We start from the raw sequence: 26,181 nt of genomic DNA on the forward strand, positions 1-26,181 counted from the left end.
GGTCTGCTCTACCCTTTGACAGTAATATAAAATGAATAGTAGAACATTTTGGGAAATCTGCTTACTTACTTTCTTTCTAAGAGTTAGATAAAAAGACTGATACAGCAAATAGGTAGCTGGAGGCAGCAGCCAGTTAGCTTAGCTTAGCATAAAGACTGGACATGGGAAAACAGTTAGCCTAGCTCTGTCTGGTGGTAACAAAATCCACCTACCAGCACATCCACCTACAAATTACGCTTAGTAATTAACAAGTTGTATTTTGTTTGGTTATTCCACACAAATACTAATGTGTAAAAATGGCAATGTGTCATTTTAACCAAGTAGCAACTCTAGGGCTGAAAAAATGTCACTAACATGGAAGTGGCAAAAACTGCAGTTCCTTCAATGGCCATTGGAGGCTGGCTCCAAGAGCGAGTCAATCCCCATAGACCTCTAAGTATAAATGCCCCACTTTACAGTAGAAATAAACATGTTTACAGCCTGGTACAAAAAACAGGTTTGGTCTCTGGCTAATTAACCCTTTCATGACAACTGTACGTGGGGTGAATCATGGCAGCTATGTCCATTATTTTTACACAGCCTGTGGTTTTAACATTAGGGTTTTGTGCCAGGCAGGCCCCAAGGAAGTGTGCTAGGCTTTTGTTGTAGTCAGACAGTGTAATTACAGTGTAACGTGATGCCCTGCGTGATGCCCTGCGGCCCAAAAGACTTTTTCCCATTGACTTACATGAGAGATGTCTGTAAATGAATGGATACATTTTACCAAGCATCACAACCCCCTGAAATAACTTGTTTTACTATCAGGATTTGATCCATTCGGTCCGATAACATTTGGAAAGTCTAGAAGAGCTGCATGAAAAATCATTTTATCCTCATTCAAGTTAACGGAGCTCCGAACCGGAAGGAGCCGGTGGCAGTTAGAACATTTTAGCTTCATGCGTCACTGAGCAACTTTAATAAGAAATTAACAGGGCCCCACCTCCAATGTTATATCCATGTCCAGACCATTTATTGACCTGCAGCAGTAACTTCCTGGAAGTCATGCAATTGCCAAGCTAGCTGTTTCTCCCTGTCTCCAGTATTTATGCTAGGCTAAGTGGCTGCTGGCTGTAGCTTCATGTTGACTGTACAGACATGACAGTGCTATCAATCTTGTCATCTTTTTATCTTTTCTCAAAAAAAAAAAAAGCAAATTTCCCCGCTGCTGGGCGAATAAAGGATTATCTTATCTCACTCCCTGTAATGTTGTGTTCACACTGGGAGTGAATAAAACAATTTGCATGAGTGAATTACTTGTTAAGTTAATGTAAAGCTGTGATTAGACGCAAATTCCCACTGGGCGGTGCATTGGAGGCAATGGATGTGACGCGAATGACCCAAATTAAGTGGTGCGAATGAAAAATCTAAACTTCAGTGACCAATTCGCACTGCAAAACCCAATCAGCATTGAGGTCCTCCAGGGACATATGACCCCAAGGATGTACTGGTGGAAATTCATTCACTGATTCAGCAAATTCACCTGAGTATGATGCAAGTTATTTGTGCATATTGTAATGGTTTTGGGTCCGTGTAGCTCTTTGGAGTTAGAGGACAGGCAGAAACTCACTTCCGCACACGTGTGGGATTTCACAAATGCTCGTCGTTTATTTTTACGTCCACTTATAAACACTCCAACCTTACCAAGCCCGGTTGTACGGCTACTACAATTTCATACATGAACATAATAGTCGCCACACGTACTTACAATCATTACTGTTGTGTTGAGAGACATAAAGAAAAAGCGGGAGCACATAGGTGTACGTCCGACCAGCGTTGGGAGTGCTCTCAACAGACTCAAATCATAACAAGCGCTGCTTGATGACATTGCTGTTAAGCGACACAGTATACATCGGGCTCTAGTTTCCCGGCGCAGCACAGGTGGCGCAGGGTGGCGAACCCCTCGCAGAGCTAGTTTTGAGCAGCGCAACCCGAGGCGCGCTCAGTTTGGTAGTTTGGCAGACAGAGGTGCTCTGAGATGGGTGTGGTGGCACAGCAGGGGGAAGTGTCGACAGATCCAGCTTGGTGCAGTGACAGTTTCGTGCCAAAAGGCTTCGCCGAAGGTGTGCTAAAAGCTTGCCAACTGAAACCAAGTCTACTGTCAGCGCAGGCAGAGCACAGCCAGTGTAAGCCAAAGTTTGGCTGACCGGCGGACAGTGCGCACACGTCACCAAAACCTCAAAGGCAGGTTTCCAGAATATCAGGCACATTAACGATGCAATAAATACCCAAAAAACCACTATTCAATGCAACTATCTGCAATCAGCACATAAATGTATCTCTATATCGACTGTCCCGTCACATCTGATGTCAGATCAAAGGGGATTGGCATCGTTTGGCACGTTTGGCACGCGTAATGGAAACCCAACTTGATTTGATTAACACAGTTGCAAATTAATGAGTTCACATCCCTCTCAGCCAACCACAAACAGCCACAGCATCAGATAGGGAGTATATATTCAGCATCTGTCATCTTAGAAAAGTCAAAAGAAAAGAAACAGAGTGAGACTGCGAGAGAGAAAGAGAGAGCGTGCGCGCACAAGAGAAACGCAACATTGATTTACAATTGTGGTGACCTCCTCCCAGGCTACCTTTGCATCATCAGCCCGTGAAGGTCTGCTCGCAGTTCCGTATATTCGGACACTGCGAGCTTGGACCTCCCGGACCAAAACATCAGTTTCCTCCTGGGAGAAGTTTGGCCGTCTGACGCTGCTGCTCTCTTCTGCCATGGCGAATTGAGTAAACTCTCATTACGCCTTCATGCGGCGCATTTAAGGGTGAGGAGAGGGGCTCATTTGATTGGTGTGATGTGAATGGACTGTGTAAAACCCACTCCACGCCTTCTCTCCTCCCTCTTTCCGACTTGCGCCAGTAGGAGGGACGGAGGTGGGATAGAGGAGTAGTTGCGCCAGGGCTCACGGTGTGCCAAACTTACAAAATCAGCCTGGCCACACCCAGTTGGCGAAGCACAGGTGCACTGCGCCTCTGCTGCGCCCGGTCTGCGAAACTAGAGCCCATCATGTTAAAGGCACATTTCATATATTCGGCTGTTACAATATGAAGTGAGTCAACACTTAATATTCTAGCACTGAAACTCATGCAAGTAACATGAAGTGAAAATTTGCATCATGTTTGGTTTGAACACACCATAAGACAGCAAATATGCACATTTCCCAAATCCCAAAGTGTTCCTTTAAAACAATACACTATATACAGATGGCCACAAGCATAAATAGTTCTTAAAAGATCTATCTCTATCACTCCAGTTTACACACCCCTGACTTTTTCTTCATCTTCTTGTTGGCCATCATTCCTTTTGCTTAAAACCTCTAGTCCCTGCATGGCTTCAGGCCAGGAACACCATGTTCCCTGTTGTCTCGGCCTCTTCTAATCTCACTCTGCATGGACAGCTCATTAGCATCTGTCAGCACGCCCAAAACTGAAAATGGCCCGGGAGAGCTGAGGTGATGTCTGAGCAGAATAACTGGAAGCGATCAGAGAGTTGTTAATGTTGCAGGAGTGTTTTGACGACAGACACGACTGTTGGGACCCCAGTCATTACTTTGCTGCAGGGGAGCATGTGATGACAAGGTAGCGTTGAGGGACCTATCTGAAATATTAAGGTGTGTGTGTTCTTGCAGAAAAGCTAAGGGCAAAAGTGATATACTGTAGGTTACATCCTCAACTCAACATGTCTTATGACATTAGATTAATTTGTTCGACATGATATTGTCTTTGTTTCCTTTGTTCCCTTTGATAAAACCATCAACAAAGATTTACAATGAAGCTTCCTCGCAGCTGGATGACAGAGCTCAATTCTCACAGCAACATTTTATTACCCATCTTGCATTAATTAAACCCGAGTGGTATTCAGTCTGATCACATCATTTAAGTGTGGGAATGGCAACTACTTCAACCAGCTCGCATTTCTACTATGATTCATAACAACCGCAGCCCCAGTGGGCCCAGAGAGGACCACCGTCCTGTGGGCATTATATGTACAGATTGAAATCATAACAAACCTCTTCCTCACTGAATCCCACCACATGACTTCATTTTTGGGTGTGGGAAGTATGGCATTCAATCAAAATACACTTCTCATGACCTCAGTTTGGATAGATCTTCCTCTTCGATACCACATGGAGGGAGATGACTTCATATGTGGGGAGGAAGGCGTCTGTCAAACAAATGGGCTTTGTTTTTTGGGTTTTTTTCTTTGCTCTGATTCACTTTGAGTGTTGCATACATTACAACAAAAGGTAAAAAAAATGTCTTTGATGCTGCTCCAGAGCTGGTGAACTCACAGGTGACCCTTTATTTCCTGGTATCTAGTGACGCTTGGGAGAGGAAAGGAATGTAAGGAGTTAAAAGCGTGTTTCTGTCTATTCATTTGTCTATGCATTTGTGTCTGCTGCAGTGTGTTTTCATTTAATTGAAAAAAAAAAAAACATTACGTCAGCCCCACACCCATATAATCCAGCGATGGCTACATGTGAACAAAACTGCTCTTAGGTCATATCTGCATTGCAACACAGAAGAAATGACAAAGAGGGAGTGAATGTGTCCATCTGACATAATTCCTTTGTGAGTTTATCTGTTGGTTAGCTGTCTTTTGTTTGCTTTGGTTTCCACCTAGAGATAAGAGTGTCATTGCGTTCCCGTTTCCCTCTGCTGACCAGACAAGACTTTGACTCTAAGGAAAAGAGAAGTGCAGGCTATCAGGAACTCCCATGACCCTTTATGCTTCATATGTGGTTGGGATTAAATTCAATACCTTAAAAATCATGCAACTATCCAATGGTGTAGAGGTAACAATAAAAAACCATTGAGTATTATGAGCTATAAACAAGATAAACATTAACCAGTAACAGATAACAAGGTCAGGCTGGAGACAAAGAGATCTGAAAATTACATTTTGCTTTAGTAGTTGCCTTGTCAATGTGACAAAATATTAAAGGTCCATTATTATATAAATTTTCAGGTCCATACTTACATTTGGCGTTTCTACTAGAACATGTTTTCATGCTTTAATATTCAAAAAAAATGTTATTTTTCTTGTACAATCTGCCTTTATACACCTGACACCTCACTCACTATCTGAAACACTTCATTTTAGGGCCCGTCTCTTTCAGCCTCCCTCCCAAAAAGCCCAGTCTGCTTTGACTGATCAGTGTTTTTGCGCTCTTGGCATCTATGCACTGTCAATGCAGGAATGACTAATGGCACTGTAGCCATCTACCTTTATGTAATATAGCTGTGACATCACAACTTCAAGGAAGTCCTGGTGACTCATTTAAAAGCACAGTTTCTAAAAACTAGCTGTGTTAATTTCTTGGTGGATTCAGTGTTTTGATACTTTCACAGTATTTATATAGCACCTATACTAGGGATGGGCATTTTAAGTAACTTCCATAAATATGAACTCACATTGAATTATTGTAGAGTGGCCTACTTGAGTACTTGTAAAAAAAAAAAATAAAATAAAAATTAATCTAATATAAATTAACCAACAATGGAAAAAAGGCGCGATATTAAATTTACTTATTTAAAAGACAGGCTTTAATTAAACTGTAACTTTAAAGCGGACTTGAGAAAAATTAACAAACTTTCAGTCATTGCCACTAATGTTACACAGGTTAGACACAGCACGGAAGGACTGTCTCCGAGCCACTATCCTTCAGTGTCTTCAGAGTTCAATGTCTGTCTGGTTAGCATGAGCTATAACACAACAGTGGCGGCTAACATCCAAGACAGAGCTGTTTAACAGTCCCAGTAAACTCACACTGACACCAAAATGGCTTCACTCTGTCCTGTTAATAACCGTTAGCTAACGTTAGCTGTGTGATGCTAAGAGTTAGCCCTGTCATTGTGTGCACGGGCGAACTCTCACCAGGTGTTTTTTCGATGCGGAGCTCACAAATCTGCAGCACTAGTCTTCTGATAAACAGAGAGAGAGAGCAACAGCGGTGCAAGGAGGTGCTGAATGAAGCAATACACCGCATGCGGCTTAATAATGAAAGTGGAGTACCCTAAACCAGTGGTAGGTCCAGCCTCAGGGTCCAGATTTGGACTCAGACCCACTAAATTGGAACCACTGCTCTAAACCTTAAATAAATACTGACTTTCAAACGAGTACTCAAGTACATGTGCCTATCCCTAAACTATACCTGCTTTAAAATGAAAAAAGACAGAGAAATCTGACCTTTAACATCACCAGAAAACACCAACAACCAATCACATTGCTGCAAAGATTTGCCCAGTGAAGCTCGTCTTTGGCAAACTGTTGCGTTGGGTCTTCTGAATTTGATGACAGAGACGTGGAGAAACATTTTACCTGAGCATATCATTTGTGACATTTATGACATACCTTATATCTCTATCATAAGTCATTTGTAAAAATAGAGACTTCAACTGTTGACCTTGAGAGGTGGGTAAACGCTCTCCCAGAAAATGAAAAAATGAGGTGAACCAAATTTAGGTCTGTTTACTTCCTACTGCTTCCGAGCACATGTCTAACCAAACAGTACCCTGGCAGCGAAGTTAACTATTCCCACTGATGCAGAGCACAATTACTGTACCTCAGATTTAGCTCACTGGCCTTGTTTTCTGCAAGCAGGGCCAAAAAGAGAGTCTAGCTGCCAAAGTCCTGGAGAGTTTGGCCTCACTCAGCCCTCCTAGGTCAGCAATTGGTGGTTCGTTGGACCACTGTTAAGGCTTGGGTGGCTGCTGTCACCGGACTTTCCCAGCATGAGAAAATGGCATAGTTCAGCTGTCACCAAGGGTCAGCGGGGAGAGTTAACTCTAGCTGGCCGGCCAAAAACATCTAACATACAGCTAGCCTCAGCTGCTAACAGCGCCCGTGTTGGCAAGAGTGGTCGAGTTAAATATAGAACTATACTTTTAGCCTCGGTGACTCCAGTCAAAAAGAGTAAAGGGAGACAATGGAAGATGAGTGAAAAGCTCTGGCCCTGTGACAAAAGACATCACCGCACCTCTGCCTTTCTCTTCACTGGGCAATGACCCCTTTCAACCACTGAGAGGGAGCAGAATAGTGCCTGCCTACCTCTCTCAACCCCTCCACCCCCCACTGCCTTTCATTCTCACACACTCCTCAACTGACTTCTCGAAAGGATAGGAGGGAAAGAAAATGAGAGGTGTGTTTCAGACCGCTATGCAGAGCAGATCTGGATAGGCTGTGGGAGTGAAAGAGGGAGGGAGGGTGAGAGAGAGAGGGAGAGGGAAGTTACAGTGCTGTGTTATTGCTCTCTACCATTCCCTCTCTGACCTGAAGAACTGAAAGCAGAGAGAGATAGGGAGAGTGAGAGCAGAGCTTGAGATGGCTTTTGGCACAAGTCAGTAGCCAGCACAAGCGGACACCACAAGTGGACCACACGAGCCAAAGGATATCAGTGGATACTTTACTGCCTTAGTGCCTTTTCTCTAGGATTACCCTTGCTGTGGCTACTAATTGCTCAAACCTGGGGACAACACAACAGCAGGTAGGTCAGCTTCTGAGTTTCTCCTAATGAAGGCATTCTTGTTTCTCCCCCACCCTTGTGTGGGAAACAGCTAAAGCCAACCATGTGGTTCTGGCAAAGCTGAGCTTATCAGCTGTTGTGCTTTCAGACTGAAACACAGGAAATGGCTCAAGTACAGGTGCTGCTGCTTAGCTGTCATCAATTTAAGAAGCTAATAAAGAAAGCATTGACTGATAGAAATCTGCTTGGCTCTGCTTGAGCTGCGGTTAGAGCTGTTCTACGCTGTATGAATGAAACAACTCTTCCTCAAAGCACATAGTTAATTCAGCTCATTCTTTATACTTCCAAATAATATGGAGTTGGACATGTTGCATGTATTACTCGCCCATGAGAAGACAAGGCACTACTCTTGGTGCTGTTAACGGCAATGCACATTTGGCATTGTGACAGTGCATACAGAAAAGAGAAAGTCATGAATCAAACATTTCTCTATGAATTACATCTTATATGCTGTATGAATAAGACCATTTAGTGGGAAGCCGTTTGTGCTGTGCATGTGGGAAGAACAGGGGATGATATTGAGATATTGAGAATGTAGGAGAAAGAGATGTCTTATTTGTCTGTTCGTGTCTGTCTATAGAAGTACACACCTTTTTCCTCAACTTCTCCCATAGCCGCCAACCCCAATGCCTCACTGTTGCACTTACTGTACACGCCATATACAACAGATGAAATACAAACACCCCCACAGCTGCTCAACATTGCAAAGCTTCTGAGGCCGTCACGAGCCGCAACAGGATGACATCTTTCATCCCGAATATTTATGGATTGTAATGACGCCAAAATGAATTCCATTTCATCAGCATGAAGTCATCGGCCTTTCGGAGGAGACACATGGATCCTGCTAGCCGCTTGTCCATTTCTCAAGACACCTTGCCTCAGTTAAATAAAAAAAGAGAAATGTATCTCGCTCTCAGCAAGGAATCTAACGCAGGTGTGGCTCATGCTGCTGTCAAAGATCCTTTCTGTCAGTGTCCAGGGGCTCTGTGCAACCTCACCCTTCCTCCCTCCCACCCTCTCCAGCTGATGTGGCCTCTCAGTGATATCACCGCTGACACCAGACAAAGAGAACCAGTGGCCAGATATTACTCATTAACATTTTTGCGCCTGTTCCAGCTTTATCTAAGCTCATCCTCTCTGGCTCGGCACATGACCTGCAGAGTCCACCGAGCTCAATCAGCCAAATGGCCCCTCTCGAAAGACAGATTTGTGAATGTCGACTGGGCAGTTATCAGTCCCAGCTTGTAAATGAATCGGTCTTACTGTAAATCAATGATGTGGTCCCTGTTTGAACTGAAACTAAGCTGGCCAAGCCTGGGTGTTTGCCAGAGCAGCATTGATTTGAGATGCACTAAATGTGTCACTGGCTTACCTCATGACATTACTATAGCTCGATGTCACTTGAGTAACTTGAGTGACAGGTTGTTAAGGGCATAGTTTAACTGTGAGGTGTAGTGTTAGCATGTGCACGAGATTGTGAGGAGGAAGGCCTTTTACTTTGTGGCGACATTTAGCATTTCCACTGATGGTGGCACACTGCATGAACAGTCAGGACATGCAATATTGTGTTTTAACCCTGCACAAGATGACAGGGAATGAAGAATTGCTTGCCCCTTTACTCATGGAAACTGCCTCATGCTGAGGGAGTACAAAGATAAATAGCCAATGAAATAATCTGAATTACATGAATTGAATTGTAAATAAGTATTATAACTAAGTAAGAGTCAACAACGAGACAACAAAGAATAGAGACTTGTGCCGTTAAATGTTTCAAATGCATTGCTTTCATTTGACACCGTTATGGTTTCTCGCACATTATCAACTCAATGACCTCATTCCTTTCTTACTGTGCATGTGTATGTTGTGTGTGTATCTGTGTGTGCATATAAGCCAAATCGTTTGAGGAACACGTCTATGTGCGTGTACATAAACACAATATAGTGGGAGGTGGAGCTTGTTGCTGCCACTAGTTGATGTCTTCCCCATTACGTCTGGTGGGCCTCAACAACAGCTGTCACTGACACATGCACAGCTCCCGTCGTATAAGGGCCTCTGGTCTTGAATTCCAAAAATGCAGTTTAGACACATTTGGATATTTCGCAGAACAGTGGTACTTATATCTCATGTTCCCTCGGTTCAAAAATAAGTCCTTAAACGCCATGGCAACCCAAGATCTTCTCAAGATAATTTGATATGTAGACAGCAAGACAGCAAAGTGTTCTTGCTATTAACGGTAGATTGGTTGTTAATTGGTTCTTGACATGTGGTAATATTAGAACTAGTGAGGTCACTCATGGAGTTCATGTACAGTAAGAATATAGTTTTGGATATGTCTCCAGTTCATTAGTGCTTAATAAGCTAGCTATTTTTTGATATAAGAGACATTTAGAAATCCCACAGACGTAAAAGGTCCGTTGATCTCATTCCCACCATCTCTACCCATGACATGCTTTCCATCTCTCATACATGTTTTTTGAGGGGAAGTGACATCATCATGACTCTTAAAGTGAACTGGTGTGTGATGATTGCAGCCGCCCAAAGATCTCCTCCAGTGACGCCACTGATGCAGAGGGAAAAATGTGTATATTTCCTGAAAGTGCTGAGATAAAGATGACTGTTCTCTCTGGTTGGTTGTCCCTGAGAGCTGAAGACCAAATATCACACTGTAATTTCACCCGTATGTTAGTGAGACAGAGTTCTTCAACTCAATGCCATTTTATTCTCTTCTTTAGTTTTTCTCACCGGCAGCAATGCACTCATTGTTTTTATGATTACTGGTTTTCTTTTCTACTATAAAGGTAAACAACAGACAAAAGAGCAAATGCTCATCTACGTAACTTAAATGGGTAGTGGTGGTGAAGATTTGGTATGGTGCGGTTAGGCAAGTTTTATATTGTCATTTCAGGCACTCCAGCATCTGATATGTTTACTCACTAACCCACAGTTTACTTAAGGCTGAATCTCCATGGCCTCTGTGGTGCCGAAGAAGTCCAGCACAAGGAAACAAACACACCCAGCTGGCCACCAGTGTTGGTAGATGGAGAAATGGGGTTGACTTGAGGTTGTGGCGCTGAGTGACCAAAATTCAACGTCAGGACAAGTCCTGATGCCAACATCAATTTAGAATAGAATACTGACGATGCATGACGTTGATATTTTGTTGGATTGAGATGTGTTGTGAAGTGACCAAAATCCAACATCTTCCATCATCTTGACATAAAAAATTGACTTTTAATGCCAGTTCACGGTTTCTGCATCCACTTGTTTGTGAGGGTCCACTTTGGTCAGTGTGACGTAGATTTGTTATCCACCATGGGTCCACACGGACCCCTGTGCGGACATCCATGTGCAGCCCAAACGTGAATAGTATGTCTGAGACTTTAGATGTAAGATATGGAGAACAAAGCTCTATGTCTGCAAAACTTCATAATGTTAATGTCCTCACAGCATGAATTTTGAATGCTGTTAGACATTTAAAATATTGTCAGCCCAATTTTCATTACAATCAATATTAAAAGTCTTTCTGACATGAGAGTCTAATTGATGTTCAGTACCCGCTGGGCTCACATTTCAGCAGTATATAGTGTTCGTAAGGATGATATGTTAGCAAACCTATTTAAACATTAGCACAGTGGGAGACATTACCATTGCAGTGGAGTTATGTTTGCCACCACCTGGTAAGTTAACATGCAACCATGGCTCTTCTTTTACCTTTGTTTTGGTCTCTACCACCTCCCGAAGAAAAAAAATCTCTGGTCTTTAGCTCACTAGGTGTTTTTCTTTCTTCACCAGTTAGCTGTTAATTTTGTCTAATATTGGGTGCTGGTTTTGGTTTGCAGTTGGCCTATCAGTTTGTCTGATAACATGCGTAGTGGAACACAATGTAGGCACAATAGTGTTTTCAGCTAAATGCTGAAGCAAGAGTGTCAACATGCTCACCATGACAACGCTAAGGGCTTCACCTTTGGTAAATGCGAGACTGTGCCTACCAAGTGTTTTGCCTAGTCCTGCCCTACTGTGCTGTCATGGTTAGGGTTAGCAGAGTAGGGTGGGACTGGCCTTTCGGTGAACACATTCAGATTCTAGCATCTACCTTCATCGTCTTCACCTTCAACAATGAATGTTTGTGAAAAAAATCCATCTCATAATTGTTGAGTTATTTCAGTCTGCATTGAAGTGGCGGACCAATCATCTGACCCAACACTGCAATTGATGGAGCTATTCTAAAAACATGGCTAAAAACTGCCTGATTCTAGAAATGGGTGAGACTGAACTATGTTGTAAAGCTTTGTAAAGCTAATTCAGGCTCACTGGACTGGTGTATGAGGACACATTATACTATAAGACAACCTCTGTGGATGTCATCAGGTGCTTTTCCTGCTATGATAGCTTAAAATGCATGCAGTAAAAATGAGTCTTGTCTGTTCAATATGAATATTCGACAATTCTTTGTTTTTTTTCCCATATAAAGTTGTAAAATTTGAACGGGGCTCAGGGGGATGATCAGTGTGACAGCGAAATTAAGGTACTACAGTAAACAAGCTAACTGTGCTAACAATGGACTGGAAATGTGCAGCAACAATTATTAAGGACACTAGATATCAAACAAAAACACCAGAGACTGTATCATACTAAGTTGCTGTGAGCTGTAAATTCACCATTTCCAAACAGGCAGAAGCTAATGTTGTCTCAGAGCCTTGCAGTGCAAATTCTCTCCACGTCTGGGTTGCTGTATTGTGTCTGCAGCTGTCTGTACTGAAGAGCAGCATGGAAGTGAGGAGTGCTCACACTGAGGCAAAAATCTGGGGACCAAAACATCCCCAGAACTACATTGCACAGCACACTGATGAGCAAAAAAGCCCAAGACAAAACAAAAAAGGACTGCTTGACTTCAAGTACTATCAGTTGACTGAATGGTCTCTGACTGATGATTTGAATCTCCAACTTTCAGGGGACAGCCATAGTTGGCTCATTACTAAAAGTAACCTTTTACAAAACATGCACTCATTCATTTCAATGTTAGTATAAAAAATTGATGAATGCAACATACTCACTTACTTACATATCACAGACTTGTTGTATTTCATCCAAATTCATTTTTATGTCTTGCATGGTCACTGCCAGAAAATTCCTTTAATACACAGGAAGTAATAAATTGAAACCTGGGAGTGAAAGTTTGTCAAACAAAGCCATACTTGGCCTGAGTGCGTGATTTTTTTTTATTATGGTCTGTTTCTGTCACAGTCACTGAGAAGACATGATTGAGCAGCACCCATAATCTATGTATAGAGATCTTAATATACAGTCTGTGGGCATCATGTCAGTGACAGGAAGTTACATGAGCATGTGTCAATTCAACTTTCAAATTAACTGTGTTATAGTGTTGCAAAAGTGCCAATGGAGCTGCTGTGACAAAGGTTCTTCTAATTTATGGACTGCCTCTAAAATATAGGTGTGTCATCACCATAACTTGCAGCAATATTTCTTTAACCTGCTCGATAACAACTATAACACTATAGCATTGCCAGTATACTAGGAGTTGGCCCACTATTAAAACAAAGAGGCTGCCAAACAAAACAATACTGATGAAAACCTCATCATTTGAATGGCCATATTTCTTTCTTCTTTACCAAGACCCTAAAAACTGGTAGTCAGACTAATTCTTGGACCACTAGCCATGACGGAAAAGTCAGTCCGTAGAGTTCTGATCTACATGAGACCTCAGAAACATGGCTGACACCGTGATATTGTATGAGACTGCTTCATCCATATGTTGTTTTGTTGTTTCTATTCATAGAACAGCCACAACCTGATCTCTTCCTTGATCTCCATGCCATCAAGCTGATATTCAGTCATACCATTGGTCCAGAAGAATTTGTTGCTTGATAAGTTGGTTTCCATTTACAGACACTTTCAACAGACCAAATAAATGCTGCTGCTGCTTTTGAAATGAACTCTTGGAAATAAGGGATGTGTTCATTTTCTCATCATGTATATTACAGTAAGTGGGTGGTGAGTCATGTATTCCAGCAGCTGCACCCGTCCATATGCTTGGTGACAGTATGTTATCGAGAACAGTGGTGCTGGTATGTTGTGTGACTGTATACAATATGCTCCCACACACGTCAGAGTTCATAATGCATGACCCAAATTAGAGCATGTTTCAACCTGAAAAGATTTGCTCTCATATGAGTTCGTAAAAGTAAATCAAAGTGAATAATTAACAAACTGACACCAGCACAGGTATCATAAATATGTCATATTTTCAAAGTTACTGATTCAGGAACTACCTGTTCTGTGCACTTACATTCCTCTCAGTTCACTTATTAGTGAAACCTTAACTGCTGAAGCTACCGTAGGCTCCACTGAGCGGATCAGGTTAATGTGACATCAGGAAAATACTACAAGATGAAACCCACCACCTATGCTGACATTTTGCTCCAGTGTGGCGTGCCAAAGTTTGAGTTATTGTCGCTGTGAGGTATTAATAGAAGCCATCACACTAAGACAAGCTGTAAATGCTTGAGTTTTGTCCATGGAGATTCTTTGAGAGTTCAATTTAGTGTTACTGGAAAAATACTCCTGAGAGGTAGAATCTCAGTGTTGCTATCTGTTGCTACCTTCTCTGCCTAAAGCGTCTCTATTCCCCTAGAACATAGCTGTTACGTTACTGTAGCTTTGTTCCCTTGCATGGGAAATACTTGTAGGTGCTCGCAGAACTTTCAATATCAGATGGATCGACTTGTAGCTTTGAATCTCATCCACAGCCACAGTTTTGATTGAAATTCCTATATCTTGGCAGGCTGGAGTGTTTTTCTTGTCAGGACAGAAGAGCTTCTTGAGCGTACTGCCTTTTTATCAGTGTCCTCTGACAGAACAAGTTGCCAAACGCTCGCATGCAAAGAACATTTCCCTCTCCTTATTTAGTCACATTGCATGTGTGGCGTAAATGTATCAAACTCACTGAATACATTAAGTCCAGCTGATGTTCTTGTTGCATTATTTGCAGCTGCTGTCCTCCTCCCTTGTCTCTGGCAAATGAATTTGGCCACAAGTCAGACTTTTATCACCAGACCTCTCCCCTTCCTCACTTTTAGTCTGTGTGTGAACATGACAGACGAGCACAACGTTCATTAGTCTTATGGCCAGGAGGTAAAGTGTGTAAGATTATATGGGTGTCACTATTATAGGGCTTGGATAAGGGCAACAAGACCCCATCAAGCCAGAGTCCTGCATCGTGTTGGATTCTCATGGGTATCTAACGTATGACCCACAAAAAAGATGATTTGAAGGTGTTATTTGGGCTTCATTTTATTTCTGGGTTCAATTCTGGTTTAGAACACACGCGTCAGATTACAAGTGTTAGATAATAAATATATTGAAATAAAATAAAAAATATGATGATGTTTATGTTTCAACGTTTTAACTCTCTGATTGCTGACTTCATTTGTTGGCTCTGTCTTCTGCACCACATTAACTGTAAAGATGTGCTGCTCATTATGAAAATATATATAAAAAAATATTGATTTCAATTGTATTGCCTGATCAACCTTCATTTTAAATTATATTATCTCAGTTTCTCATGTATGAAATTTTCCAAAATGACCACTTTACAGTAAATGCGCTGCCAAACCAAATTATATAAAGAGCGTGTAGTTACCATAACAGCTGCAGATCCTGTGTTCAAGGGTCAGGTCTGGTTGGTTTGAGTCTGGTTGCGGAACTAATTGGTGATATGTGTGGTTGGCAGGACGGGTGTGGTATTGCACATTGTGATGCCAGTTTGAGAGTGGGTCCTGAAAATCAGACCCCTGTAGGACTCCACATCATGCTAACAGTTTCCATTTCTGCTAATCTTGCTAATGCTGACGTGGACTGCTTGCTAGTATTTTACATCTCTGTTACTGGAATATCTGCACATGAACACATGCAGGGTTTACAAGTACGCTGTATAGGATTTAGTGGCATCTAGCAGTGAGGTTGCAGATTGCAACTAACTGATTAGAACTTCCCTTACGTGAATTTACATCTCCTTGGGTAGCAAAGGCATTCGTCACTGCCTTTAGGAGACTAGTGGTGGCTCTGATTCTATTCATTCCAATGGGAAAAGTGAATGTGAGTGCAGGCTATGACCGTTCCCCTTGCTCTTTAGTCACCCAAGCAAATACTGGACCCATTTTTTCACAAGCCCCAACCCTTCTATACATTCTGACAGGGAAATGGTATTTTTTCACATGGACAAATCAAGAGAAAATTAACTTTGTTTGTGACACACTCTTGTGAGATCTGGCAACAACTGACGTGGTCTCACTTTTAGTTGATATCAGACATTAAGCTAGTAGATAAAAACGAGTGGCAAAATAAGGAGCAAACACTAAATTTGTACTGTGTACAGTGTTGTATTGTTTTGAATCTGATTTCATCCATCCACATGATATTTACAGCACTTTTGCAGTGGAGGGGGTGGGCGTGGCCACGCCCACTTAGGACACAGGAAGTGTATATCATATGGAACACATGGTGCAGCTTGTAAGTCAGTTACCAGTCAACCTTTTTTTAAATTATTCAATTAATCACTTGAATCGCTATAAAAAAAACAGTAAACAAGGTCGCATCTTCAATTTGTCTATATTCATCTGACCAACAGTCCAAAACCCAAAGATATTCAACTCAGAATATTATAAAACGAAAAGCAACAAATCTTCGCATTAGAGACTGAAACCAGTGAGGAGTTGCTATTTTTGCTTAATTAAACAACTGAAATGTTGGATTTATTTTTAGAACTCCATTGATTGACTAATCAACTAATGGTTTCAATTTTTGAGCAGAGCTTATAATATCAAGTTAATAAACTGTCATGTGCTGCAGCCTACCTCTCAACAAGGCAGCTGTTAAAGAGCACTGTTTTCTCGTATATAAAATACTTGGTAAATGGAATTTCAGAACAAAGATCAGTCATGTAGTGACCATCACTGTCACAAACTTGCTGACCATTGACAAAATGTTATACCCCCCTTTTTCACATTGGAATGGAGGCACATGTTCTGTTTGGGTCTATAAATACTCATATATGTGACAGCTGGACTTGCCCAAACCATGGGATAGACTTGGGGTCCCGTTTTAAATTTAGGCTCAGGCCTTGACTGGGGCCTCACTGGGTATTACACCGCCCGTTCATATTAGAGGGCACTATGGAATTGGATGCTGGCAATCAGTAACATTGTGCCGATGGTTTAGATGCCATAAATGTGTGTAGGCATTGTGGCGGGTTGGCACAGACCTCAGAGTAAGGCTTATTGTCTGCCAGCTCTCCTATATTTTCCATAAAGACAACTGGGAATGTTGCATATCAGACTGGAATGCAACCCACGTGCCTTTGGAATCCCCATTTGTTGCTCCGGAGAGTTCACTACAATCAAGACTGCAGTGACCGGTCAAGGTGGATCAGACAGTGAAGACACCATATGGATGACAAAGACTTGACATCAATAGAGCCTGTGGAACTGTTGTCATTATTCCCATCTCCTACAGTTGTTGAGGAAATGTTTTGTACGAAGCACATGTGTAGCTGCAGAAAGCTAGGTTTCTATAATTGAGTCCTTTTAATGGAACTCAAAGCTGCTATAATTAATATATTTATATTATGTATGGATAAAATCACTAGGTTAAATGTGAAAAGTGTTGCTGATAGTGACAAACCTAAAGAGAATTATCGCTCAGTTCTGTAGCTTCCTTTGGTTTTGAGGAGCATTTTAGCATCTGTCAGCTAATTGTTTTAGTTTTAGAGCCTGCACCTTTATTAGCTAAATTCACTTACACAGCTATGATCAGTGCTGTTGTCAGATGCAACTCTGAGCCAAGCAAATTAGCTAGTACCAGCAACATTAGACAGGCAAAGTTAGCAGCTGATGCATCTAGTGGAATATTTGGCAGCTAAAGAGGCAAATATTTCTTGCAGGATTTGGTTATGATCAAACCAGAGGTAGAAGGTGGGTGAATATTGGACGTGGAATCATCAGCTGATCAGGACTCCAACTAAATGCTGGTGTTGCTCCATGTCTTCTCAGTAATGCAGATGGAAGGTCAACTGTGTAGTAACACATTCGCCATATCAACTTTATCAGTTCGACATACAGTACAGGCCAAAAGTTTGGACACACCTTCTCATTCAATGCGTTTTCTTTATTTTCATGACTATTTACATTGTAGATTCTCACTGAAGGCATCAAAACTATGAATGAACACATGTGGAGTTATGTACTTAACAAAAAAAGGTGAAATAACTGAAAACATGTTTTATATTCTAGTTTCTTCAAAATAGCCACCCTTTGCTCTGATTACTGCTTTGCACACTCTTGGCATTCTCTCCATGAGCTTCAAGAGGTAGTCACCTGAAATGGTTTCCACTTCACAGGTGTGCCTTATCAGGGTTAATTAGTGGAATTTCTTGCTTTATCAATGGGGTTGGGACCATCAGTTGTGTTGTGCAGAAGTCAGGTTAATACACAGCCGACAGCCCTACTGTTAAAATTCATATTATGGCAAGAACCAATCAGCTAACTAAAGAAAAACGAGTGGCCATCATTACTTTAAGAAATGAAGGTCAGTCAGTCCGGAAAATTGCAAAAACTTTAAATGTGTCCCCAAGTGGAGTCGCAAAAACCATCAAGCGTTACAACGAAACTGGCACACATGAGGACCGACCCAGGAAAGGAAGACCAAGAGTCACCTCTGTTTCTGAGGATAAGTTCATCCGAGTCACCAGCCTCAGAAATGGCAAGTTAACAGCAGCTCAGATCAGAGACCAGATGAATGCCACACAGAGTTCTAGCAGCAGACCCATCTCTAGAACAACTGTTAAGAGGAGACTGCGCCAATCAGGCCTTCATGGTCAAATAGCTGCTAGGAAACCACTGCTAAGGAGAGGCAACAAGCAGAAGAGATTTGTTTGGGCCAAGAAACACAAGGAATGGACATTAGACCAGTGGAAATCTGTGCTTTGGTCTGATGAGTCCAAATTTGAGATCTTTGGTTCCAACCGCCGTGTCTTTGTGAGACGCAGAAAAGGTGAACGGATGGATTCCACATGCCTGGTTCCCACTGTGAAGCATGGAGGAGGAGGTGTGATGGTGTGGGGGTGTTTTGCTGGTGACACTGTTGGGGATTTATTCAAAATTGAAGGCACACTGAACCAGCATGGCTACCACAGCATCCTGCAGCGACATGCCATCCCATCCAGTTTGCGTTTAGTTGGACGATCATTTATTTTTCAACAGGACAATGACCCCAAACACACCTCCAGGCTGTGTAAGGGCTATTTGACCAAGAAGGAGAGTGATGGAGTGCTGCGGCAGATGACCTGGCCTCCACAGTCACCGGACCTGAACCCAATCCAGATGGTTTGGGGTGAGCTGGACCACAGAGTGAAGGCAAAGGGGCCAACAAGTGCTAAACACCTCTGGGAACTCCTTCAAGACTGTTGGAAAACCATTTCAGGTGACTACCTCTTGAAGCTCATGGAGAGAATGCCAAGAGTGTGCAAAGCAGTAATCAGAGCAAAGGGTGGCTATTTTGAAGAAACTAGAATATAAAACATGTTTTCAGTTATTTCACCTTTTTTTGTTAAGTACATAACTCCACATGTGTTCATTCATAGTTTTGATGCCTTCAGTGAGAATCTACAATGTAAATAGTCATGAAAATAAAGAAAACGCATTGAATGAGAAGGTGTGTCCAAACTTTTGGCCTGTACTGTATATCTGTATTGTATGTACTGCTTGTTGTGCTGCCAAAAAAATCCATTATGGCAGATTTAAGTAAACTCCTACATGACACATGGAAGTTCAGATATAGTCCAATCACCACAGGAAGCTCAACACTGAGAGAAATGTGTTTGTTCAGAGAGACAGAAAGAGAGAAGTTCAGATCCTTTGCAATACATCAGAAATGATATTTGTGTGTTGATGTAGGTAGTTTGAAGGAGACAGTTTACTTTGTTTGCAAGATTCTTGTGGGAATCCTCTTTGCCTTAAGCCTCATTTCCACCAAACACTTTTGATATGGTACCTTTGGTTCCAAAGGTAACCCTTAAGATATGGTACCTAGACCCTAGATCTGCTTAGAGTTTCCAAACAGTACTCTTAAATGTGGGTGGGATTGTTGTCACTCACTGCTCCGTCCAACACTCGCTGTATTTCCTCATCACTGATGACACAGAGGGAAGTCTGCATCTCGTTTATCGTCCACAGAACTGGGTTGCACACCAGCATTTGCGGAACGAAATAAAACAGGCTGCAGTGAGAGTCTCTCTCCATGGGATAATCTCCATCATGCTTTTTTTTCCCCAAGTGAGGATTAGAATATATGCAATTCACAGAATCTGGTCATAATTAATATGAATTTTTAAATACTTGAAGAGACGCTCATTAATAAATGTGTATGTCATCCTCGAGAGACAATAACAACTAAAGTAATGGTCAAAGTTGTCACATTAAAATTTAAGGTGTTCTGATGAATTCATGTCGCCAGCTCACGCATTGAGTAACATTATAGGTAAAAGTTCCACCTTAAAATTTGCCGGCAGTCAGTCCAGGGAATTCAGTTTTTTTTCTCAGTCTACAGCTGCAGCCTACAGCAAAACATCCTATATTTTGAGAATTATAGTTACGAATGTAAAACTGTCCACGGTATGAACAGTGATTACAAAACCAGCCACAACTCAGCCCTGAGCAGAGTGACCGTCCATCACTGACATCAACAGCCTGCAGTGTTCACAGCTCCACCTTTTAGTACAAGATCTGTGTGCTAGGTACCCCAGCAGAGGGGGGCCCAAAAATGGGGACGGTATGGAACAGTTCCATTGGTACCATCCACCACTTTTCACAGTGGAAACGGAAAAAATGCATAACAAATTGAGTTGAACCGTACTGTGCTGCTTGGTGAAAACGGGGTTTTACTGACCTTTGATACACTCGTATTAGTCCATTTAAAGGGACAGTTCATACTAAAATAAAAAATACATAATTTTCCTCTTACCTGAAAAGCAATTTATCACTATAGATTGGTTGAATGTCAGTTGCCGAGTGTTGGAGACATTGGCCAAAGGGATGTCTGCCTTCTCTGGAATATAATAAAGCTAGGCCTCTGGTGCTCAACGCACCAAAATATACTTTTGAAAAACTTAACAGCAGTATCTTAAGATAATCTACAGACTTTGTCATGAGCAGTTTAATTTGAGAAATATTTTCTTTCTACCTAACTACACCAACCCACCATATCACCGCGCAGAAGGAAGCGTGCATCTACTGCTAGCTCACCTAGCACCACTGAGCTAGCTAATGTTACAGCTCAAGTGAGGAGGATGCTTCCTTCTCCATGTTGATAAGGTTAGTGAGTGTAGTTTGGTAGAAAGAAAATAGTTCCTACTTGAAACTGCTCTCAACAAGGTCTGTGGATTATCTTGACATTGCTGTTGAGTTTTTAAAATGCATCTTTGTGGAAATTTTACCACCACAACCCAAGTGCCATCTAGTTCCATTATATTCAAGAGTAGGCAGACACCTCTACAGTCGATATCATGAACACTCGACAACTCGCACCAAAACAATCTAGACTGATAAATCGCACCACAGGTAAGAGGAAAAATATCTATTTACATTTTTGGGTGAACTGTCCCTTTAAGACGTTTAGAGATTTATTGCATTACTAATTGATGATAACTGTTGACAGTCATTCAGCTCTCAGCTATAACTCCGCACACACCCACACTCGCCAGCTTGCCCTGTTGAACTGGAGTGATGCCGCAAACTGAGGCGGGCTGTTACAGTAGCTCCTCTGGATTTCCATGGCACCAGCCCAGAAATTAAAAATAAACCTTCAAGTGCCCAACTCTGTGTCAACCATTTTGTCGCCGGTATTAGGAACTCTGCCCGAGTCATTTACAGTACTGCACATGTTTCTATGTTTCATCACTCTTGTCGACCCAGTTTTAATGCTCTCCACCACTGGGCCTTTCTCTGGTCATAACTCTCTGGCACTGCTTGAATGGTGGGATGAGCACTGCGAGCGCTTGTGTACGCTGCTGTGCTACGACATTTGACTCAATGATAGCAAGCCCCAGCTGAAACTAATAGTTATGGACAGGAAAGAAGGCACTGCAATTAATCTCAGTTCTCATTGGAGCCAGTGTGCACTCACTGAACTTCCAGCACTAAGATAAGGAATGTTCTTAATGTGTTGGTTTGAACTGAGAGATGCATTCACTGTTATCTTACATGCTTCCCTCTCATGTGCTCGGGTCTTTTTCCTGGAAACAGAAGGAATGGTTTCAAGCGTCATTAGAATTTACTGCAGTCTTAACTTCGCTGACCACCATTACAGAAGAAGATAAACATTTCTCTTGATGTGAAGCGAAACCTTTGATAGACTCACTCTCAAACCTTTTGACATTGCATATAGAAAGGCTAATTCCTCCTCTATAGCAGCACATTTTCTTTTGTCACCTTGTTTTAATCTAGTCAGACTGATTCAAATGCTTATTGATATTTTATCTGGACAGTTGTGTGTGTCTACATGTATTGTACCATATACAGTGTACATGCATAGCTGGTGTGTTTTGTGTGTGCTGTTGTGTGCCTCCAGTGTGCTTAACAGAGAATTCACAACATTTTGGCGAGCTTGCTCAGGATGTCTCAACGCATGATTCAGAGGTCAGGGTGCTATGACATCACCAGGGTTCCACGATGGGGAATTTGGGGGCTGGGGGCATTTTCTGTTTGTAATTAAAAAGCACTGTTGATGTCATATCTGAAATCAATCAAAAAGAGTGCACTTGCTCAATGTCTCAAGGCTGTTGTTACAAAGCTTAAACACACTCATAAATTCACACACATATGGGACATGCTCTTAAACACATTCACAAAGAGAGGCACACACACCTCTATCCTAATGACCTACAGCGCATTTTCATAGGCGTTGATTTCAGGAGGGGGGGGCACATGAGTCACATCCACATCGATATATAGCGCATGTGCATTTGTCCTCCCAATAAAAGCAGGAAAGTAGCAGAGAAGATTTATTTTGATGAAAATAAAGACATATCCACCATGAATATATGCAGAAAAGGCACTGGTGCATTACATTTCACCATAGTGCCTTCTAATATAAAACGGTGGCCAAGTGTTCATCACTCATATGTGTCCCTCCCATTGTTGAGACAAAACCTACGCCCTTGTACATCTTTAATCGTTTAGGCTATGGTGGTGATTCTCAGTCAGGGGTATTTGTTCAGCTATTTTGGAAAAATTAAAAAAAAAGATGTATCCACATATTTGTGTGAAAAAGGAAAATAAACAAGTGAATGTGGTTACAAACAGGTTTGATAGTCTTCCTTTAGTAAATTACTGTAAAACTTCAATTAATAGCCTAGGCTATTATTTGCTTAAATCACTGGAATCAACAGGCCTATATTTGGGACAGGCCTTTAATTCCTTTCACACAAAACTGTTGCTCAGCAAAGATTGGGAAATGAAATCAAATTGTTTATTTAAACCAGTATGAATATAACTTGTATAAAATGTAGGCTTCAGATAACATATCAGTTATGAATCATTCATCCGATCTACCTCCGACAGACAGCGCATCAGAAAGAGGGTGAGAGTTGACACCCAGCACACCGACACAACACCACTTTATCCTGTTTTGATTCTTTTTACCTGAGGACCCTTACGGACTAAAGGAATGTGATTAACTTACAGGGTAATCGAGGAATGGACACATAATTTGAGGTAGCCAAGAACCCGGTTTTATACATCCGAAGAACTTCTATAAAAAAAAATTAACTGCTTGGCAACCAGACCAGACCAGGCGTCTCATTTATAAACATTGCGTATGCACAAAACAAGGCCTGAAAGTGGCCATTTCCAGTGCAAAAGTTGTGATTTATAAAAGCAGATTTGATGGGGGAAACTTTAACCCACACTTACATTTGGAGATGGGAAACTGGCGATACAGATGGTGAGGTGAAAGCCTGATTGTAGAAATTTTTTGGCGCACACCATTTTTGGCTTTTGTCTGTTCGTGTTTTTAAATGAGACCCCAGATGTCTAATTGAGACTGGGCGTATAATTGGGACCAGGCTTTTAATTGAAGTTACAGTATTGTCACAATAACCACCCGCTGCCAGCTATGATAAGCTAGCTATGAGTTTGTTAACAGTAATGAATTAACATTATAGTTGAAATATGTAGCTAAAGGTAGTTTATAAACAGTTGAGATGGTGAGCTTAAAGTAATGGTTTAACAGTCAAAATACTTAAAGGAACAGTGTGTAAGATTTAGAGAGATTTAGTGGCATCTGGTGGTGACGATTGCAAATTTCAACCAGCTAAAACTTCTACCAGTAAAAATTCCTTCACTTCAGGAGGTTGTTACCAGGAGACGAATTATCTGCAGAGGCCTCTTCCTCTCGAAAACAAATGGACAAGGTGAATAAAGCCAGTAAAAACACCAAACAAAACAGTTTCATGTTACAAATCAATGTTTTTTCTATGCTGTTTGGCACATCACAGGCAGAGACTTTATGTGTGCTCACCTTATTTCTGATCAACCAGTAAAAACACAGAAAAAAGATTGAGAACCACTGAAATAGTGAGCTGTGTGTAGCCTACTAACTCTTTAATGTTATTATCTTGGCTTACTGTATGTTTAAGTAATCATGCATGCTGCAGGCCACCCCACCATGACTCGTGTCGTTATAAATGATTAATGTCATGAAATTTAATTTAGAGTGTGTCACCAACAGATTTATTTTCAGGATCTGGATAAAATGTTTGACTCAGACGTTTAATGTCAGCAGAGAAGGTTAAAGCACCCAGGAGTGCCACAAATGTGCTTCCAGACCATCAACACTCAGCATGAGATACACAAGCCTTGTGAGGGGCCGGGACGTGTCAGGAATGCACACACCGCCATACAACACACAAACACACACACACAGTGCTGGGTCATTGTGGATATTTATTCCAGATTAGGAATGTCAAATAGGGCAGTGCCCACCAATTGTAACCCTATGTATATGTATGGTATGTTTATGGTCATGTGAGTGAACATGCCATTTGATAAAAGGGAGTTAGTGGTCTGTGCCAAAGTCATAAAACACACTTTAGATTGTAACCATATGCTAACACGATCTGTGTTACAGTAGATAGACATTCAGAGGACAACCTTCAGTTGGAAGTGAAATAGGCTTCCTAAAAATTGGATAACAAAAAAGTGAAACATAAGATAAATTGCGCCAAAAAACAACAACAGAAGGCTGGAGCTTTTTGCTCGTAATCTGAAATAGTGTTACTTTTGTTCTTGGTGCAGGTAGAAGATGAGGTCCAAAAGCAGCGGGGTGGAGAGCCCGGCCAATGGGGTGCTTGGGGTTCCACAGGGTGACCATGACATCAGCCAAGAACAGGACGTGGGTCTGCCTGTGAAGAGCCTGAAGGCCAAAGTTCAGCAGAAGGAGGGCGAGGATAATGTGGAGGTGGAGGTGATCTCTGACAAAGAGAAGCTGCTGCTTGATTCCCCCGAGGCTGGTGATAAAAGAGGAGACATCATGGATCTGTCCAAGGAGGATCTGCTGAAACTGCTGGGGATCATGGAGGGGGAGGTTCAGGTGGGTAAGGTGTTCTCTTTGACCTTTGACCTGCTGTTATAAGTAGGGTATGTGTGTAAAAAGCATTGTGGATGAACACAAGGTCAGTTTAAATGGAAAGTGCACATGCTTTCAATGATTAAGTTTGGCTGCAGTTTCATGCACAATAGCTCCATCTGGTGGTTGAAATGGTAGTAAAACAAAGAAAATAGGCAAATGTGACTACATGAAACAAATGCCACAGTGGTGTATACACCCTAAAATGTAAGATGTACAATACCCAGTGACATCTGAGCAAAATGGAACATATTTGATGCATTATTTCTCACATTTTCATGTCTGAGACAAAGAAATGTGTCCCTTCAAACAGGTGTCCAGACAGTGTACTTACAGTCTTCCTCCCCCGTTACATCATAATATGCTGTATCATTTGTATATGTTTTTATTTCTATATCTTTTCAGGCAAGAGAAGATGTTATCTGCATGCTAAAGTCCAAACAGACTGTTTCAGAGGATCTTGAATCACGTTATGGCTCCGCAGCTCCTGGCTCGGCCCTCCAGGCCCTGCAGAGGGACGACTTCATCGCTGGCAGGGAGCTGCAGGACCCCAGTGTCTACCAAAAGCCTATGGTTGAGGTCAGTTCGCAACTGTCACTCAATGCAGTTACATGTTGAAAATCAGCTGTGCAAATATTCAGAATGTCTTTGTACTTCCTCAGCTGGACCGTCTGCAGGAGAAGCACAAGGAGACGTACAGGAGGATGCTGGGTCAGTTGCTGCTCGCCGAAAAGTGCCATCGACGCACTGTCCATGAGCTGGACACAGAGAAGCGCAAACACGCGGACTACATGAACAAAAGCGATGACTTCACCAACCTTCTGGAGCAGGAGAGGGAAAGGTGAGGAGGAGAGGAATGAGGGAGCTGGGGAATGAAACTGCCACACAAAAAACACATCAAATTCAAGTC

General features: G+C 41.9%; 1 protein-coding gene across 1 annotated transcript in view; it reads left to right on the forward strand.

Annotated features, from left to right (window-relative positions):
- The first annotated feature begins 7,269 nt into the window (after positions 1 to 7,269).
- LOC117267063 (filamin-A-interacting protein 1-like) overlaps positions 7,270 to 26,181 on the forward strand; it is a 30,402-nt gene continuing 11,490 nt past the window's right edge. The window contains exons 1-4 of the mRNA XM_033642678.2: positions 7,270 to 7,535; positions 24,941 to 25,235; positions 25,677 to 25,850; positions 25,934 to 26,112. Of these exons, the coding sequence (XP_033498569.2) occupies positions 24,948 to 25,235; positions 25,677 to 25,850; positions 25,934 to 26,112 (641 nt within the window). The 5' untranslated portion in view covers positions 7,270 to 7,535; positions 24,941 to 24,947. The remainder of the gene's footprint in view (positions 7,536 to 24,940; positions 25,236 to 25,676; positions 25,851 to 25,933; positions 26,113 to 26,181) is intronic.

The sequence above is a fragment of the Epinephelus lanceolatus genome, chromosome 15 (genome assembly GCF_041903045.1).
Source record: "Epinephelus lanceolatus isolate andai-2023 chromosome 15, ASM4190304v1, whole genome shotgun sequence".
NCBI lineage: Eukaryota > Metazoa > Chordata > Actinopteri > Perciformes > Serranidae > Epinephelus > Epinephelus lanceolatus.